Source organism: Salvelinus fontinalis, chromosome 32, assembly GCF_029448725.1.
Source record: "Salvelinus fontinalis isolate EN_2023a chromosome 32, ASM2944872v1, whole genome shotgun sequence".
Lineage (NCBI taxonomy): Eukaryota > Metazoa > Chordata > Actinopteri > Salmoniformes > Salmonidae > Salvelinus > Salvelinus fontinalis.
This window is the reverse complement of record NC_074696.1, coordinates 35,149,313-35,167,184: the sequence shown is the minus strand read 5'-3', so window position 1 is coordinate 35,167,184 and position 17,872 is coordinate 35,149,313. Positions and strand designations below refer to the sequence as shown.

At 42.8% G+C, this 17,872-nt stretch overlaps 1 protein-coding gene across 2 annotated transcripts in view; it reads right to left on the bottom strand.

Annotated features, from left to right (window-relative positions):
* LOC129831162 (atrial natriuretic peptide receptor 1-like) overlaps window positions 1–17,872 on the bottom strand; it is a 119,384-nt gene that overhangs the window by 87,585 nt on the left and 13,927 nt on the right. For both annotated transcript variants that reach the window (XM_055894248.1, XM_055894247.1), the window contains exons 3-4: window positions 4,438–4,625; window positions 975–1,088 (exon numbers count right to left, since the gene is read on the bottom strand). In XM_055894248.1, the coding sequence (XP_055750223.1) occupies window positions 975–1,088; window positions 4,438–4,625 (302 nt within the window). The remainder of the gene's footprint in view (window positions 1–974; window positions 1,089–4,437; window positions 4,626–17,872) is intronic.

The following is a 17,872-nucleotide window of genomic DNA, read 5'->3' as shown; positions in this document are numbered from 1 at the left end:
TTCTGCAACAAAGCATCCTTCACTCATGCTGCCAAACATACCCTCGTAAAACTGACTATCCTACCGATCCTCGACTTCGGCGATGTCATTTACAAAATAGCCTCCAACACTCTACTCAACAAATTGGATGAAGTCTACCACAGTGCCATCCGTTTTGTCACCAAAGCCCCATATACTACCCACCACTGCGACCTGTACGCTCTCGTTGGCTGGCCCTCGTTTCATACTCGTTGCCAAACCCACTGGCTCCAAGTCATCTACAAGTGTCTGCTAGGTAAAGCCCCACCTTATCTCAGCTCACTGGTCACCATAGCAGCACCCACCCGTAGCACACGCCCCAGCAGGTATATCTCACTGGTCACCCCCAAAGCCAATTCTTCCTTTGGCCGCCTCTCCTTCCAGTTCTCTGCTGCCAATGACTGGAACGAACTGCAAAAATCACTAAAGCTGGAGACTCTTACCTCCCTCACTAGCTTTAAGCACCAGCTGTCAAAGCAGCTCACAAATCACTGCACATAGCTCATCTGTAAATAGCCCATCCAATCTACCTCATCCCCATACTGTATTTATTTATTTAGCTCCTTTGCACCCCATTATTTATATCTCTACTTTGCACATTCTTCCACTGCAAATCAACCATTCCAGTGTTTTACTTGCTATATTGTATTTACTTCGCCACCATGGACTTTTTTTTGCCTTCACCTCCCTTATCTCACCTCACTTGCTCACATTGTATATAGACTTATTTTTCTATGTTTGTTTTACTCCATGTGTAACTCTGTGTTGTTGTATGTGTTGAACTGCTTTGCTTTATCTTGGCCAGGTCGCAATTGTAAATGAGAACTTGTCCTCAACTTGCCTACCTGGTTAAATAAAGGTGAAATAAAATAGATTTTTTTTTAAATTCTGACCTCCCAATGCCTGTCAATCAACCAACAAACCAGTCAAGCAACCAATCAGCCATCCCCACTTACCAGTGAGTCTTCTACGGTGAAGTTGAACATGTTCAATGCGTCCGTCTTCAGGTTGGACACAAACTCCAGGTACTCTGGGTTCTGTGGCTCTTTGTAGGTCAGGATCTTCACACTCTGTCAATAAAAATGAATGACAACCAGTCAGAAAAAGGCAATAACATAACATATTGATTATGACATACACATTGCCATAGTCTCATGTTAGATATTGTACAAACACTCGTCAACTCCTCCGTCTCATTGTAATTAGGGGTTCACAGCAAAGCTGTGAAAAAAAAAAAATTATAATTGCACCAATTGGCCAATAGGTGGCGTTGTTATAAGCAGTCTCACTTAAACCCTCATATCCACCGCCCTGTATGACCTAGAGACTTGGAACTTTGCATGTAGCGGTCTTTCCTCATGCTGAACAAATTTGCCTCAAGAACACATATGGTCCATCAGGACAGACTTTCCTCCATCTTAGAACTTTTGGAAAATCTTTAAAAAACACAAGTCCAAATAACACCATATTCAGTATGTATGACCATAGTAAATCTCTTAACTTAGTTTGAGCTATGGCATTGGTTAAGAGATAGCTGAGTTATTGATAAATCAGGAAATCGGATTTTACATGTCCATTTAAATCCTTTGTAAATCCACTCCTCTGTAAATCAACTTAACACTTGGAACTTTTTAGGATCGTCAAAGATATTACCATGATGCATTTTTTTTCTTTCCCTAAGCTGCTGAAATATATATAATTATAAAAATATATATTTTTCATATGTTTAAAAAATAAACTGTTTTAGTGTGGGTGAAAACAACCAGGTTCTATTTTGTATTAGTTTGGCATTGATATCTTTAAAAATAAGGAAACTATTAAAAATTCACTTTTGATTATGTGAAAATCTTCTCATGGACTAAAAGTCAGATTCACTCAAATTTAGTCTTTGAACTCATCACAATTGTCCCTAAAGAGATTGTGAAAATAACGTTGATGGCTACACTATTCTAGTAGATGCATATTAGTACATATGCTAAGATATGCTACAAATACTTCAAAAACCACAATGAATTTGGTATTGCCATCTTGAAAAACAAGGAAACTACTAGCAACTCATTCTTTGCATATGTAATGCTAATTCTCAAAATAATTTTCTCTTCATGAACCATAGTCAGATTCACTCCAGATTTTGTATTTGTCTCATGATGGGACATAAAGGAAGGTAGTTCCTACACGATAGAGTGCCTTCTTTGTTATCCAACTGATCTTGTGTCCTTTCTGACATCCTATGAACTTCGTTCATTGCTGCTCACAGATATATTTTAAATTGTAAAAATCTTAAGAAAAAGAAGAACGAACAAGGAGAAAAACAATCTAGAAAATATTTTGTATGAATCAACATGGATCAAAATTCGACAAAGATCCAGCAAAAAAAAGGACTATATGCATTTCAGGTAAAATAACAACCCAATGTTTATTTTCCAGTACAAATTAGCTAGAAACAGCAAACTAGCTAAATGTCCATAAATGTTTCATGTGTGTTTCAACCTGTCCCCAAATTAATATAGTTGTCCCAACCCATCGGTTTTTGGGACTAGAATGTGTTTTCAATCTAGAAATCGTTGGGAAGGAAGTCATTGAGGAAGAGAAACTAACGTGCGTGGGTGTGGCGTAGCGTTTAGCCAGAGCAAGGAGTCTGGGTAGGCAAATTACCATCGTAAAACAATTCCATAAGTTAGTACATATCGCCATCTAAAGGCTTAGACTCTAGTCTAGAAGGTTAAGTGGTATGCTAGTGTGGATACTGTTTCCCTACCCTACCTCCGACTCATCATCCTTTTCCCTGTATTTTTACATGTTCAAAACATTCACTACATCTTTGTGACATGCTGCTGCCTTCTTTCAATTTTCCAATCTATTTTTATTCATTTTTCTTGCTCACTCTTCTTCTTGTATTGTAGACGGCAATCAAAAGATTACCCGCTGAACTGTACATACTGTCCATAGACCAAGTAACTAGTCATTTAACATGGCTGTATACATTTAGGCAATCTATAATGCTCAGGACGTGAGACATATTCTATCGATGTAATAATTAGGAATGTGTGACGAATAGGCTCTGTGCTACATATGACACTTCTAAGACGAGGGGCCCGATCTCCCACGAGCTTGTGAGTAAAAACATGGCTGTAATTTAGGAATGTGGCGATAATGTTCAGAGCATGCATTCTGCAAAAATCTAACAATCCTACCAAACTTTATGCTGTACACTCTTAGAACAAAGGGTTCCAAATGGTTATTTGGCTGTCCTTATAGGAGAACCCTTTTTGGTTCCAGTTAGCACCTTTTTTTGTAAGCGTGTACTACACAGTAAGTATGCTAACGAAGCGTCAGATTTTATTTGTGAAGGAGTGAAAAATATTTGATTTACAGTACAGACTACAGTACATGGCTATTTAGGGTGAGAAAACATGCTGACAGCGCTGTACAAAGCTGGCCTACCCCTTGAGATGCACGTTTTTTCCCCAGTAGTGTGGTGCAGCTTGCATCTATTTGCATCTGTCCGCCAGAGAGACAAACATAACTTCAATTCACTCTGCAAGTTTGTTTTGTCAAATGGTTTAGTATGCCCGGGAAAATGGAGTAGCTTGGGTTAATTGACCGTAATACCAAGTTATAACTGGCTGTAACATTGTAGATGTGGACTGGATTTGGGCCGTAATAGTTTTGCTGTCTGGGTACTGTCATCAAGACAAGTCATCTGAATGCTTAACACCCTGTATTCCTCACTCAGTGTTACTCTATCTGACAGTGTAATGGAAGATACGCTACAGCTGGTATGTTTGGTTACATTTTTGCCATAGTCCTTTGTTCCTCAGTCATTCCTTTTCCTCATTCCTTAGTCTCTCATCCATTTCTCTCTTGAAAAAGGTACATATATATCACAGAAAAAAGATGCATGTTTAGGCAACCACTCTCCAATTTTTTACTGGGTTAGTGCTATTTCCTTGAACTTGCGATAAAACGTCCTATTTCATAATATTCTCAAAATGTATCATGTACCTCTCATTACCTACCAATACAGCTGCATGACTGATGCCTTTTTTCTCTTATCTGCTGCTCAGTCATCACTCATTTACCCTCCCTGCCTTTATAATATCACTTAAAACTACAGTACAGTATCCAACTAAATTCCTCTCCTATATCCCCTACATTCCTCTTTATTAGGCTATCTGGTAAAAGTAGAGTTAAATTAAATAAAACAATTCTCTCATCCCTCCTTCATACCAGTCAAATCTCACTCATAACTGTAGTGTAATGACAGTAATACATCCGATTAAAGTGCTTTTCCCGGACCCAAAGATGGCGTCCCCACTAAATCCCATTAAATTCATCTCCTATAACCCCTACTCAATCTACCCCTCCCTTCATTCCTACAGACCTCCCTCATCCATCCCTCTGTCATCTCCCTCTCACCCTGAAGGCCTTCTTAGCGGCGTGGTCGTCTGCGTCTCCTCTGTACCAGGGCCTAGCGGGACGCTTCCTCAGGCTGTGGCCGAACAGGTCGATGAAGAAGAAAGCATAGTCCTCCGGGGGCAAGCCCTCCCTCCAAAACTGTACCATCAGCATCCGGAAAGTGTCCCGTGAGCAGCACATGTACACCACTGAAGAAGAAGAGACATAGAAGAGAGAATGTATCAACGACATGTATATCCGTGGAATTTACCCATGTGCTACTGTTTGTGATTCACAGTGCAATTTACCCATGTTCTGTGTGTGTTGAATTTAGGCAATCACTGAACTGATCAATTAGCTCAGTTGGTCAGATGTGGTGCCTATGTTGGAACAAAATCCTGCAGTACCTGCAGCACTCCAGGAAAATAGTTTTCTACCCCTGTGGTACTGTTTGTGAGCAACTACAGAGGGTGGAGAGAAAACAATAAGGGGAATTGGCTACTACTGTTAATGGGCAATACAGGTGCACCACTGAAGAAAAAGGACAAAGATGAAAGAATGTAGCAACCACTGTGCTGTGTGCATTACTAAAGACAGACAACAGAGAGAGAGAGAGAGAGAGAGAGAGAGAGGAGAGAGAGAGAGAGAGAGAGAGAGAGAGGAGAGAGAGAGAGAGAGAGAGAGAGAGAGAGAGAGAGAGAGAGAGGAGAGAGGAGAGAGAGAGAGAGAGGAAGGGAGGGGAGAAAGTGAGAGAGAGAGAGCGAGGGAGATCGGGAGAGAGAGAGAGAGGAGAGGAGAGAGAGAGAGAGGAGAGAGAGGAGAAGAGAGAGAGAGACAGAGAGAGAGGAGAGGAAGAGAGGAGAGAGAGAGAGAGAGAGAGAGAGAGAGAGAGAGAGAGAGTATACTGTAGCATACTGTAGCATCTACTGTTTATGAATAGTAGACTTTAGGGACACTACTAAAGCAGAATGACAGACAAAAACACTTGTGCAGCCTTTGGAGAACAACATAGCCTCTGCTGCTGTACACACACCAGAACCGGATGCCTGGTCAGGACCCGAAAAAGGCGAGTGGGAAAGCTGCCGTTACCGTCAATACTACTCGCCAACGTGCAATAATTGGACAATAAACTAGAAGAGGTACGATTATGAATATCCTACCAACGGGACATCAAAAACTGCAATATCCTATGTTTCACGGAATCGTGGCTGAATGACGACATGGATATTCAGCTAGCGGGATACACGCTGCACCGGCAGGATAGAACAGCACACTCCGGTAAGACGAGGGTGGGCGGTCTGTGCATATTTGTAAACAACAGCTGGTGCACGAAATCTAAGGAAGTCTCTAGATTTTGAACGCCTGAAGTAGAGTATGTTGTGATAAATTGCAGGCCACACTACTTGCCTAAAAAGTTTTCAGCTATACTTTTCGTGGCTGTTTATTTACCACCACAGACAGATGCTGGCACTAAGACCGCACTCAGTCAGCTGTATAAGGAAATAAGCAAACAGGAAACCACTCACCCAGAGGCGACACTCCTAGTGGCCGGAGACTTTAATGCAGGGAAACTTAAATCAGTTCTACCAAATTTCCATCAACATGTGCAACCAGAGGGAAAACAATTCTAGATCACCCGTACAAAGCTCTCCATTTGGTAAATCCGACCACAACTCTATCCTCCTGATTCCTGCTTACAAGCAAAAATTAAAGCAGGAAGCACCAGTGACTCGGTCTATAAAAAAGTGGTCATGAGAAGCAGATGCTAAACTACAGGACTGTTTTGCTATCACAGACTGGAACATGTTCCGGGATTCTTCCGATGGCATTGAGGAATACACCACATCAGTCACTGGCTAAAGGGTAGAGCTGCCGCTTTCAAGGTGCAGGACTCTAACGCGGAAGCTTACAAGAAATCCTGCTATGCCCTGCGACGAACCATCAAACAGGCAAAGCGTCAATACGGGGCTAAGATTGAATTGTACTACACCGGCTCCGACGGTCCTCTTATGAGGCAGGGCTTGCAAACTATTACAGACCACAAAGGGAAGCACAGCCACGAGTTGCCCAATGACACGAGCCTACAGATGAGGTAAATCACTTCTATGCTCGCTTCGAGGCAAGCAACACTGAGGCATGCGTGAGAGCATCAGCTGTTCCAGGCGACTGTGTGATCACGCTCTCCGTAGCCAACGTGAGTAAGACCTTTAAACAGGTCAACATACACAAGGCTGCAGGGCCAGACGGATTACCAGGACGTGTGCTCCGGGCATGTGCTGACCAACTGGCAGGTGTCTTCACTGACATCTTCAACATGTCCCTGATTAAGTCTGTAATACCAACATATTTCAAGCAGACCACCATAGTCCCTGTGCCCAAGAACACAAAAGCAACCTGCCTAAATGACTATCGACCCGTAGCACTCACGTCTGTAGCCAGGAAGTGCTTTGAAAGGTTGGTAATGGCTCACATCAACACCATTATCCCAGAAACCCTAGACCCACTCCAATTTGCATACCGCCCAAACAGATCCACTGATGATGCGATCTCTATTGCACTCCACACTGCCCTCGCCCACCTGGACAAAAGGAACACCTACGTGAGAATGTTATTCATTGACTACAGCACAGCGTTCAACACCATAGTGCCCTCAAAGCTCACCATTAAGCTAAGGACCCTGGGACTAAACACCTCCCTCTGCAACTGGATCCTGGACTTCCTGATGGGCCGCCCCCAGGTGGTGAGGGTAGGTAGTAACACATCTGCCACGCTGATCCTCAACACTGGAGCCCCTCAGGGGTGCATGCTCAGTCCCCTCCTGTACTCCCTGTTCACCAACAACTGCATGGCCAGGCACGACTCCAACACCATCATTAACTTTCAGACGACACAGCAGTGGTAGTCCTGATCACCGACAACGACGAGACAGCCTATAGGGAGGAGGTCAGAGACCTGGCCGGGTGGTGCCAGAATAACAACCTATCCCTCAACGTAACCAAGACTAAGGAGATGATTGTGGACTACAGGAAAAGGAGGACCGAGCACGCCCCCATTCTCATCGACAGGGCTGTAGTGGAGCAGGTTGAGAGCTTCAAGTTCCTTGGAGCTTCAAGTTCATTACCAACAAACTAGAATGGTCCAAACACACCAAGACAGACGTGAAGAGGACACGACAAAGCCTATTCCCCCTCAGGAAACTAAAAAGATTTGGCATGGGTCCTGAGATCCTCAAAAGTTTCTACAGCTGCAACATCGAGAGCATCACTGCCTGGTACGGCAACTGCTCGGCCTCTGACCGCAAGGCACTACAGAGGATAGTGCGTACGGCCCAGTACATCACTGAGGCTAAGCTGCCTGCCATCCAGGACCTCTACACCAGGCGGTGTCAGAGGAAGGCCCTAAAAATTGTCAAAGACCCCAGCCAGTCATAGACTGTTCTCTCTACTAAAGCATGGCAAGCAGTACCGGAGTGCCAAGTCTAGGACAAAAAGGCTTCTCAACAGTTTTTACCCCCAAGCCATAAGACTCCTGAACAGGTAATCAAATGGCTACCCGGACTATTTGCATTGTGTGCCCCCCCCCCACCCCTCTTTTTACGCTCCTGCTACTCTCTGTTTATCATATACAGTGGGGCAAAAAAGTATTTAGTCAACCACCAATTGTGCAAGTTCTCCCACTTAAAAAGATAAGAGAGGCCTGTAATATTCATCATAGGTACACTTCAACTATGACAGACAAAATGAGATTTTTTTTTTTTTAATGAATTTATTTGCAAATTATGGTGGAAAATAAGTATTTGGTCAATAACAAAAGTTTATCTCAATACTTTGTTATATACCCTTTGTTGGCAATGACAGAGGTCAAACGTTTTCTGTAAGTCTTCACAAGGTTTTCACACACTGTTGCTGGTATTTTGGCCCATTCCTCCATGCAGATCTCCTCTAGAGCAGTGATGTTTTGGGGCTGTTGCTGAGCAACACGGACTTTCAACTCCCTCCAAAGATTTTCTATGGGGTTGAGATCTGGAGACTGGCTAGGCCACTCCAGGACCTTGAAATGCTTCTTACGAAGCCACTCCTTCAGTGCCCGGGCGGTGTGTTGGGATCATTGTCATGCTGAAAGACCCAGCCACTTTTCATCTTCAATGCCCTTGCTGATGGAAGGAGGTTTTCACTCAAAATCTCACGATACATGGCCCCATTCATTCTGTCCTTTACACGGATCAGTCGTCCAGGTCCCTTTGCAGAAAAACAGCCCCAAAGCATGATGTTTCCACCCCCATGCTTCACAGTAGGTATGGTGTTCTATGGATGCAACTCAGCATTCTTTGTCCTCCAAACACAACGAGTTGAGTTTTAACCAAAAAGTTATATTTTGATTTAATCTGACCATATGACATTCTCCCAATCTTCTTCTGGATCATCCAAATGCTCTCTAGAAAACTTCAGACGGGCCTGGACATGTACTGGCTTAAGCAGGGGGACACGCCTGGCACTGCAGGATTTGAGTCTTCTGGCGGCGTAGTGTGTTACTGATGGTAGGCTTTGTTATTTTGGTCCCAGCTCTCTGCAGGTCATTCACTAGGTCCCCCCGTGTGGTTCTGGGATTTTTGCTCACCGTTCTTGTGATCATTTTGACCCTACGGGGTGAGCCCCAGATCGAGGGAGATTATCAGTGATCTTGTATGTCTTCCATTTCCTAATAATTGCTCCCACAGTTGATTTCTTCAAACAAAGCTGCTTACCTATTGCGGATTCAGTCTTCCCAGCCTGGTGCAGGTCTACAATTTTGTTTCTGGTGTCCTTTGACAGCTCTTTGGTCTTGGCCATAGTGGAGTTTGGAGTGTGACTGTTTGAGGTTGTGGACAGGTGTCTTTTATACTGATAACAAGTTCGAACAGGTGTGTCACGTTCCTGACCTATTTCTGTTAGTTTGTTATATGTGTTAGTTGGTCAGGACGTGAGTTTGGGTGGGCATTCTATGTTTTCTGTTTCTATGTTGGTTTATGGGTTGCCTGGTATGGCTCTTAATTAGAGGCAGGTGTTTGGCGTTCCTCTAATTAAGAGTCATATTTAGGTAGGTGTTTTCACAGTGTTCGTTGTGGGTGATTGTCTCCTGTGTTTGTGTATGTCGTTGCGCCACACAGGACTGTTTTCGGTTTGTTTGTTCATCGTTGTTTTTGTGTAGCCTGTTTTCTCTATTCGTGCGTTCTTCATGTTTTGTGTAAGTTCGTCGTCTAGGTCTGTCTACACCGTTTATTTGTTTTGTTAGTGTATAGTCAAATTCGTGTTTTTTCGTTAATAAATCATGTCGATAAACTCAGCTGCATTTTGGTTCGATCCCTGCTCCTCCTCTTCTGATGAAGAGGAGGAGGAAAGCCGGTACAGAATCACCCACCAATCCAGAACCAAGCGGCGTGAGTTCGAGCAGGAGACTACACAGGTATCATGGACTTGGGAGGGTAATATTGGACGGGAAAGGTCCATGGGCACAGCCGGGAGAATATCGCCGTCCCAAAGCTGAGCTGGAGGCAGCGAAAGCAGAGAGGCGGTGGTATGAGGAGGCAGCAAGGAGACGTGGCTGGAAGCCCGAGAGGAGACCCCAAAAATTTCTTGGGGGGGGGTTAAGAGGTAGTGGGCCAAGGGCAGGTAGGAGACCTGCGCCCACTTACCAGGCTAACCGTGGAGAGCGGGAGTACGGGCAGACACCGTGTTACGCAGTAGAGCGCATGGTGTCTCCTGTACGAGTGCATAGCCCAGTGCGGGTTATTCCACCTCCCCGCACTGGTAGGGCTAGATTGGGCATTGAGCCAGGTGTCATGAGGCCGGCTCAACGCGTCTGGTCTCCAGTGCGTGTCCTCGGGCCGGCTTACATGGCACCAGCCTTACGCATGGTGTCCCCGGTTCGCCTACATAGCCCGGTGCGGGTTATTCCACCTCCCCGCACGGGTCGGGCGACGGGGAGTATTCAACCAGGTAAGGTTGGGCAGGCTCGGTGCTCAAGGGAGCCAGTACGCTTTCACGGTCCGGTATTTCCGGCACTACCTCCCCGCCCCAGCCCCAACTTACATTAAACAAGAAGAACGCACGAACAGGGAAAATAGACTACACAAAATGACGATGTACAAAACAAACCGAACAGTCCCGTATGGTGCGACAAACACTGACACAGGAGACAACCACCCACCACGAACACTGTGAAACAACCTACCTAAATATGACTCTCAATTAGAGGAAAACGCCAAACACCTACCTCTAATTAAGAGCCATACCAGGCAACCCTTAAACCAACATAGAAACAGAAAACTAACGTCCTGACCAACTAACACAAACTAAACTAACGTCCTGACCAACTAACACATACAACAAACTAACAGAAATAGGTCAGGAACGTGACAAAAGCGTCCTCCATTCGCTACTTAAGTGCAGAGATGACATGTATGTTTCGAGACAGGTGCATGGTAATGTTCCATTCTAAATCAAAAATATTTCACACATATATTATTTAGAATAGTCTGATGGGTGACAACATTAGTCTATCACTTGTGAATTATATATTATTACGTGTGAATGATGCCCAGCGTAAGACAAGAAACAATGCCTTTTTTTGTGACTTTTTCTAATCATAGTCGCACACCTCATGTAGCCTAGCCTATAGGCCTATATGTTTTGATAAGGTTTGTATCACAACTAAAGTGGACAAATAACTTCTTCAAATTAAGCACATTAATTAGCTTTACAAGGGCTGTAGAGCCTAACTGGAATACAGTTGAAGTCGGAAGTTTACAAACACTTAGGTTGGAGTCATTAAAACTAGTTTTTCAACCACTCCACAAATTTCTTGTTAACTAACTATAGGTTTGGCAAGTCGATTAGGACATCTACTTTGTGCATGACACAAGTAATATTTCCAACAATTGTTTACAGACAGACTATTTCACTTATATTTCACTGTATCACAATTCCAGTGGGTCAGAAGTTTACATACACTAAGTTGACTGTGCCTTTAGAAAGCTTGGAAAAATCCAGAAAATGATGTCATGGCTTTAGAAGCTTCTGATGGGATAATTGACATCATTTGAGTCAATTAGAGGTGTACCTGTGTATGTATTCAAGGCCTACCTTAAAACTTAGTGCCTCTTTGCTTGACATCATGGGAAAATCAAAATAAATCAGCCAAGACCTCAGAAAAAAAACTGTAGATCTCCACAAGTCTGGTTCATCCTTGGGAGCAATTTCCAAACACCGGAAAATACCACGTTTACCTGTACAAACAATAGTACGCAAGTATAAACACCATGGGACCACGCAGCCGCCATACCGCTCTGGAAGGAGACGCGTTCTGTCTCCTAGAGATGAATGTACTTTGGTGCAAAAAGTGAAAATCAATCCCATAACAACAGCAAAGGACCTTGTGAAGATGCTGGAGGAAACAGGTACAAAAGTATCTATATCCACAATAAAACCAGTATTATATCGACATAACCTGAAAGGCCGCTCAGCCAGGAAGAAGCCACTGCTCCAAAACAGTCATAAAAAGCCAGACTACGGTTTGCAACTGCACATGGGGACAAAGATCGTACTTTTTGGAGAAATGTCCTCTGGTCTGATGAAACAAAAATTTAACTGTTTGGCCATGATGACCATCATCATGTTTGGGGGAAAAAGGGGGAGGCTTGCAAGCCGAAGAACACCATCCGAACCGTGAAGCACGGGGGTGGCAGCATCATGTTGTAGGGGGGTGCTTTCCTGCAGGAAGGACTGGTGCACTTCACAAAATAAATGGCATCATGAGGGAGGAAAATTATGTGGATATATTGAAGCAACATCTCAACACATCAGTCAGGAAGTTAAAGCTTGGTCTCAAATGGGTCTTCCAAATGGATAATGACCCCAAGCATACTTCCAAAGTTGTGGCAAAATGGCTTAAGGACAACAAGGTCAAGGTATTGGAGTGGCCATCACAAAGCCCTGACCTCAATCCTATAGAAAATTTGTGGGCAGAACTGAAAAAGCGTGTGCGAGTAAGGAGGCCTACAAACCTGACTCAGTTACACCAGCTCTGTCAGGAGGAATGTGTTACGATAGTCTATATCGTCCTCCTCATCGGACGAGGAGAGGCGAGAAGGATCGGACCAATATGCAGAGTGGTTGGTTTCCATGGTAATTTAATAACACGAAAACAAATATCCGATACAAAATAACAAAATTAAACTACCGTGACAGTCCCGTGTGGCGAAACACTAACAAGGAACAAACACCCACAAAACACACGTGAAACCCCGGCTGCCTAAGTATGATTCTCAATCAGGGACAACGATTGACAGTTGCCTCTGATTAAGAATCATACCAGACCGAACACACAAAACCCCAACATAGAAAACAACACATAGACAACCCACCCAACTCACGCCCTGACCATACTAAATAAATACAAAACAAGGGAAAACAGGTCAGGAACGTGACAGAATGGGCCAAAATTCACCCAACTTATTGTGGGAAGCTTGTGGAAAGCTACCCGAAATGTTTGACCCAAGTTAAACAATTTAAAGGCAATGCTACCAAATACTAACTGAGTGTATGTAAACTTCTGAGCCACTGGAAATGTGATGAAATAAATAAAAGCTGAAATAAATAATTCTCTCAACTATTAGTCTGACATTTCACATTCTGAAAATAAAGTGGTGATCCTAACTGACCTAAGACAGGTAATTTTTACTAGGATTAAATGTCAGAAATTGTGAAAAACTAAGTTTAAATGTATTTGGCTAAGGTGTGCTAAGGTGTGCTATGTAAACTTCCGACTTCAACTGTACATAAGCAGGAGGTGAGTTTCAAGTTTGGGGAAGATAATTTTCACCATAAAAATGCACCTTAATAATAAAAGAATTACATGCATAATCGCATTTGTGGTGACTTTTGATAATGTGCGAAAAAATAATTGTTTTCACGCAAATGGAACATTCGCGCTGTGCTTATAATGTGAAGAAATAGCCTAACAGTTTATCAACATTTTAAGCTAATCGTTCTGATCTGTTGCGCCAACCTCATTGCGTAAAAAATATTTTTGATACTAGTGGTTGTATTTATTTGGGATCTATCGCATCCCACAACTGTCCCAGACTAAGTTTGGAATAATTATTTTTCGCACAGAATTAGTCAACTTTTGTACTATGGGGGATAGTAGATTGACATCTACTGTTCATTAGGCCTACTCATCTTGTTGACTGACGAAAAGTAAATGTGGACAGTTCTTCCAATATGGATATGGATGTGCGCAGTTGAGTCCCCTATGTGTCTGTCTTCACTTATAGCCTGTGAGAAAGACCCAATCACCTGATGGAGAGTTGTGTGAGTGAGAGGTGCTTCGGAGCAGGCAGCACTCAGGGAGAAGGGCTGTAAAAGGCATGGATTTTTTGGGGTGCATTATGGCCACACAAAGGGGATGCCTCTGGGAAATTCGAGGCATTATCAAGTGCTCCTCAAATTGTGAACGAGAGACTGACGAAGTGTGTTCAGCCTGTGCAAAAAAACAAAGCAGACCTCATGCCTTTCAAGTAACTTTTTTCAAATCATCATTAGAGTCGCATCATGCAACGTTACAATATATTAAAAATCAACATATAGCCCAACGTTTGTATAACAACTACAGTTACATTAATAAATGTAAATTAAGCATATAGGAGTATCTATTCTTTGTAAACCGCTCAACACAGAATAGCCACATGTGCGCACTCCTTGAAGTCGTTTGGAGAAAATATCCTTTCTATTTTATTCAGCTTTGTTCGGTTGTATTGTTCATACTATAAAATAATATAAAATAATTCCACGGAATTCTAAGCAAATCTTGTCTGCTAAATGACCTACTGTAGCCCACAGCTATATGGCATAGCCAGATCAGGACAACTCAGAGTATGCTATTCTGTTCTTCTGAAATAGACTACATTTTCTTCATATCATGTTTCTTTAGACATGTCTAAAATAAATAATGAATTCATTGTGAAGGTGTAGGCTATATTACATGGATTTATTAGACCTTTTAAAATGTACACGTTCCAAAGGTCTGCATCAGTGGCTTGTGTGGAAGCCAGGAGATGCTAAATGGGTTTATGTTAATTAACGGTCAATTACCATGAGACAGATAGTTATTTGCTTGACAATCACCGGCTGACGAAAGTTCATGACCGCTTAGGAAAATTCACAGATGAGCTCACTCAGTGTAGCTCAATGCTGATTGGCTATTATTTTGACTTGTTTTTATCAAGGGAGGCCAAATACTCGCTGGCTTCCCTTGCATTCAATGCTACGGGCGAAAACAATGTCATACTCTTAATTACCAGACAGCCTCAGATACATGGTTTCAGAGCTGGTCATGGGTGCACCTCAGCCACGCTCAAGGTCATAAACGATATCTTAACCGCCATCGATAGGAAACAATACTGTGCAGCCGTATTCATTGACCTGGCCAAGGCTTTTGACTCTGTCAATCACCACATCCTCATCGGCAGACTAGACAGCCTTGGTTTCTCTAATGATTGCCTCGCCTGGTTCACCAACTACTTCTCTAATCGAGTTCAGTGTGTCAAATCGGAGGGTCTGTTGTCCGGGCCTCTGGCAGTCTCTATGGGGGTGCCACAGGGTTCAATTCTTGGACCGACTCTCTTCTCTGTATACATCAATGATGTCGCTCTTGCTGCTGGTGAGTCTCTGATCCACCTCTACGCAGACGACACTATTCTGTATACTTCTGGCCCTTCTTTTGACACTGTGTTAACAACCCTCCAGACGAGCTTCAATGCCATACAACTCTCCTTCCGTGGCCTCCAATTGCTCTTAAATACAAGTAAAACTAAATGCATGCTCTTCAACCGATCGCTGCCTGCACCTGCCCGCCTGTCCAACATCACTACTCTAGACGGCTTTGACTTAGAATATGTGGACAACTACAAATACCTAGGTGTCTGGTTAGACTGTAAACTCTCCTTCCAGACTCACATCAAACATCTCCAATCCAAAATTAAATCTAGAATTGGCTTCCTATTCCGCAACAAAGCATCCTTCACTCATGCTGCCAAACATACCCTTGTAAAACTGACCATCCTACCAATCCTCGACTTCGGTGATGTCATTTACAAAATAGCCTCCAATACCCTACTCAATAAATTGGATGCAGTCTATCACAGTGCCATCCGTTTTGTCACCAAAGCCCCTTACACTACCCACCACTGCGACCTGTACACTCTCGTTGGCTGGCCCTCGCTTCATACTCGTCGCCAAACCCACTGGCTCCAGGTCATCTACAAGACCCTGCTAGGTAAAGTCCCCCCTTATCTCAGCTCGCTGGTCACCATAGCAGCACCTACCTGTAGCACGCGCTCCAGCAGGTATATCTCTCTGGTCACCCCCAAAACCAATTCTTCCTTTGGCCGCCTCTCCTTCCAGTTCTCTGCTGCCAATGACTGGAACAAACTACAAAAATCTCTGACACTGGAAACACTTATCTCCCTCACTAGCTTTAAGCACCAGCTGTCAGAGCAGCTCATAGATTACTGCACCTGTACATAGCCCATCTATAATTTAGCCCAAACAACTACCTCTTTACCTACTGTATTCATTTATTTATTTTTGCTCCTTTGCACCCCATTATTTCTATCTCTACTTTGCACTTTCTTCCACTGCAAACCAACCATTCCAGTGTTTTTTTTACTTGCTATATTGTATTTACTTCGCCACCATGGCCTTTTTATATTTTTATTTATTTTTATAAATATTTTGTTTGCCTTCACCTCCCTTATCTCACCTCACTTGCTCACATTGTATATAGACTTATTTTTCACTGTATTATTGATTGTATGTTTGTTCTACTCCATGTGTAACTATGTGTTGTTGTATGTATCGAACTGCTTTGCTTTATCTTGGCCAGGTCGCAATTGTAAATGAGAACATGTTCTCAGTTTGCCTACCTGGTTAAATAAAGGTGAAATAAAAAATAAATAAATAAACATGGGCAACACATCCTGAGAAAGAAGGGCGCTGTTTCGCTCGCTCGGATGCTTTCTCCAGTGAGACATTAAGCCTCTTGCGAATTGAAGTAAAATTGTGAAACACAGAGAGACGAAAGATACATTATTAAAATACATTTTTGGGGGGAAACCTGGCTTCCCTTGGCATCCATGAGTACACGCCATTGGTCCTGTAGTGTACATTGTGTCAGAGAGAAGATATAATACTTGACTACATTACATCCCGCGTTGTGGTGATTTTCCATAGAAATAGTGTTCTTTATTGCTTATACTATAGGGTACAAGTTAGAGGAATACTATACACAAGGTCAACTAGTAAAGACACACAACATGAAGTGCATTCTGCAACATACCAAGAACCACTCTAAGGGGAAGACATACAGTAAACTACATAGACAGAGCGAATATGTTGACAGGTTCTGTGTGAAGGTCTCAAACTGATTCACAGCAGATGTTCTGATGACAGTATGATGTGAACAGCCCATGTTGCTGTTATGTCCTAACCGACTTGCCAAAACTATAGCTTAACAAGAAATTTGTGGTGGTTGAAAAAAGTTTAATTTAAAAAAAAATGTTGATTCTAACCCTGACCACATTGCTAACCTTAAAATATGACCAAAAAACACATTTTTGTTTTCATTAATATTTATGATATAGCCAATTTTTACTTTGTGGCTGTGATAACTAGTGGAACTGTTTGTACCTGTTGTTCACACGCATATCTGCACTCTCATTGGCTATAATGGTCCCATTTGACCTTCTCCAGACTGCCTTCCATTTCTGAAGACATTTCTTTTAATTGAAAAGTGGCCACTGTAGTATCTGGTCAATATAATGTATAAATTGTGGCATAAATCAACCTTTCCTGAAAAAATCCATCCCTATACCTGACAAAACAACCAGGTTTATATGGACAAAAACAATACCAACTGCCACAAACTATTCCCTAGCCTAATACCAAATGTAAAGCTTCAAAGAAAGGTTCATTATTCTAAACAAATTCTGCCTAATTAAATGGTTCTGCTGGATGTGGCTGTGAAGCGGCTAAAGTAAATTTGACGTGGTGAGAGACTTAAGACTGAGGAGCTGGGAGACTTAATTACTGGAGGACGGGCTAATCCATTTCTCACACAGACATTCTGTCTCTATCTCTCCTTTCTCCTCTTTTTCCTTTTAATCACTCATTATTTATACACGGTCGTCTCTCTCCTTTCTTTTGCATAGCTCTCTTCCATTGCTCTCTCATTTCCCTCTCTCACTCTCTTTTTTTCCACTTTCCCCACTCTTGCCCTTTCTCTCCCTTGCTCATATGGTTTCTATCTTGTCGATGATGTACAGTTCCTTCAGAATGTATTCACACCTTTTTCACATTTTGTTGTGTTACAGCCAGAATTTAAAATGTATTATATTGATAATTTGTGTCACTGGACTACA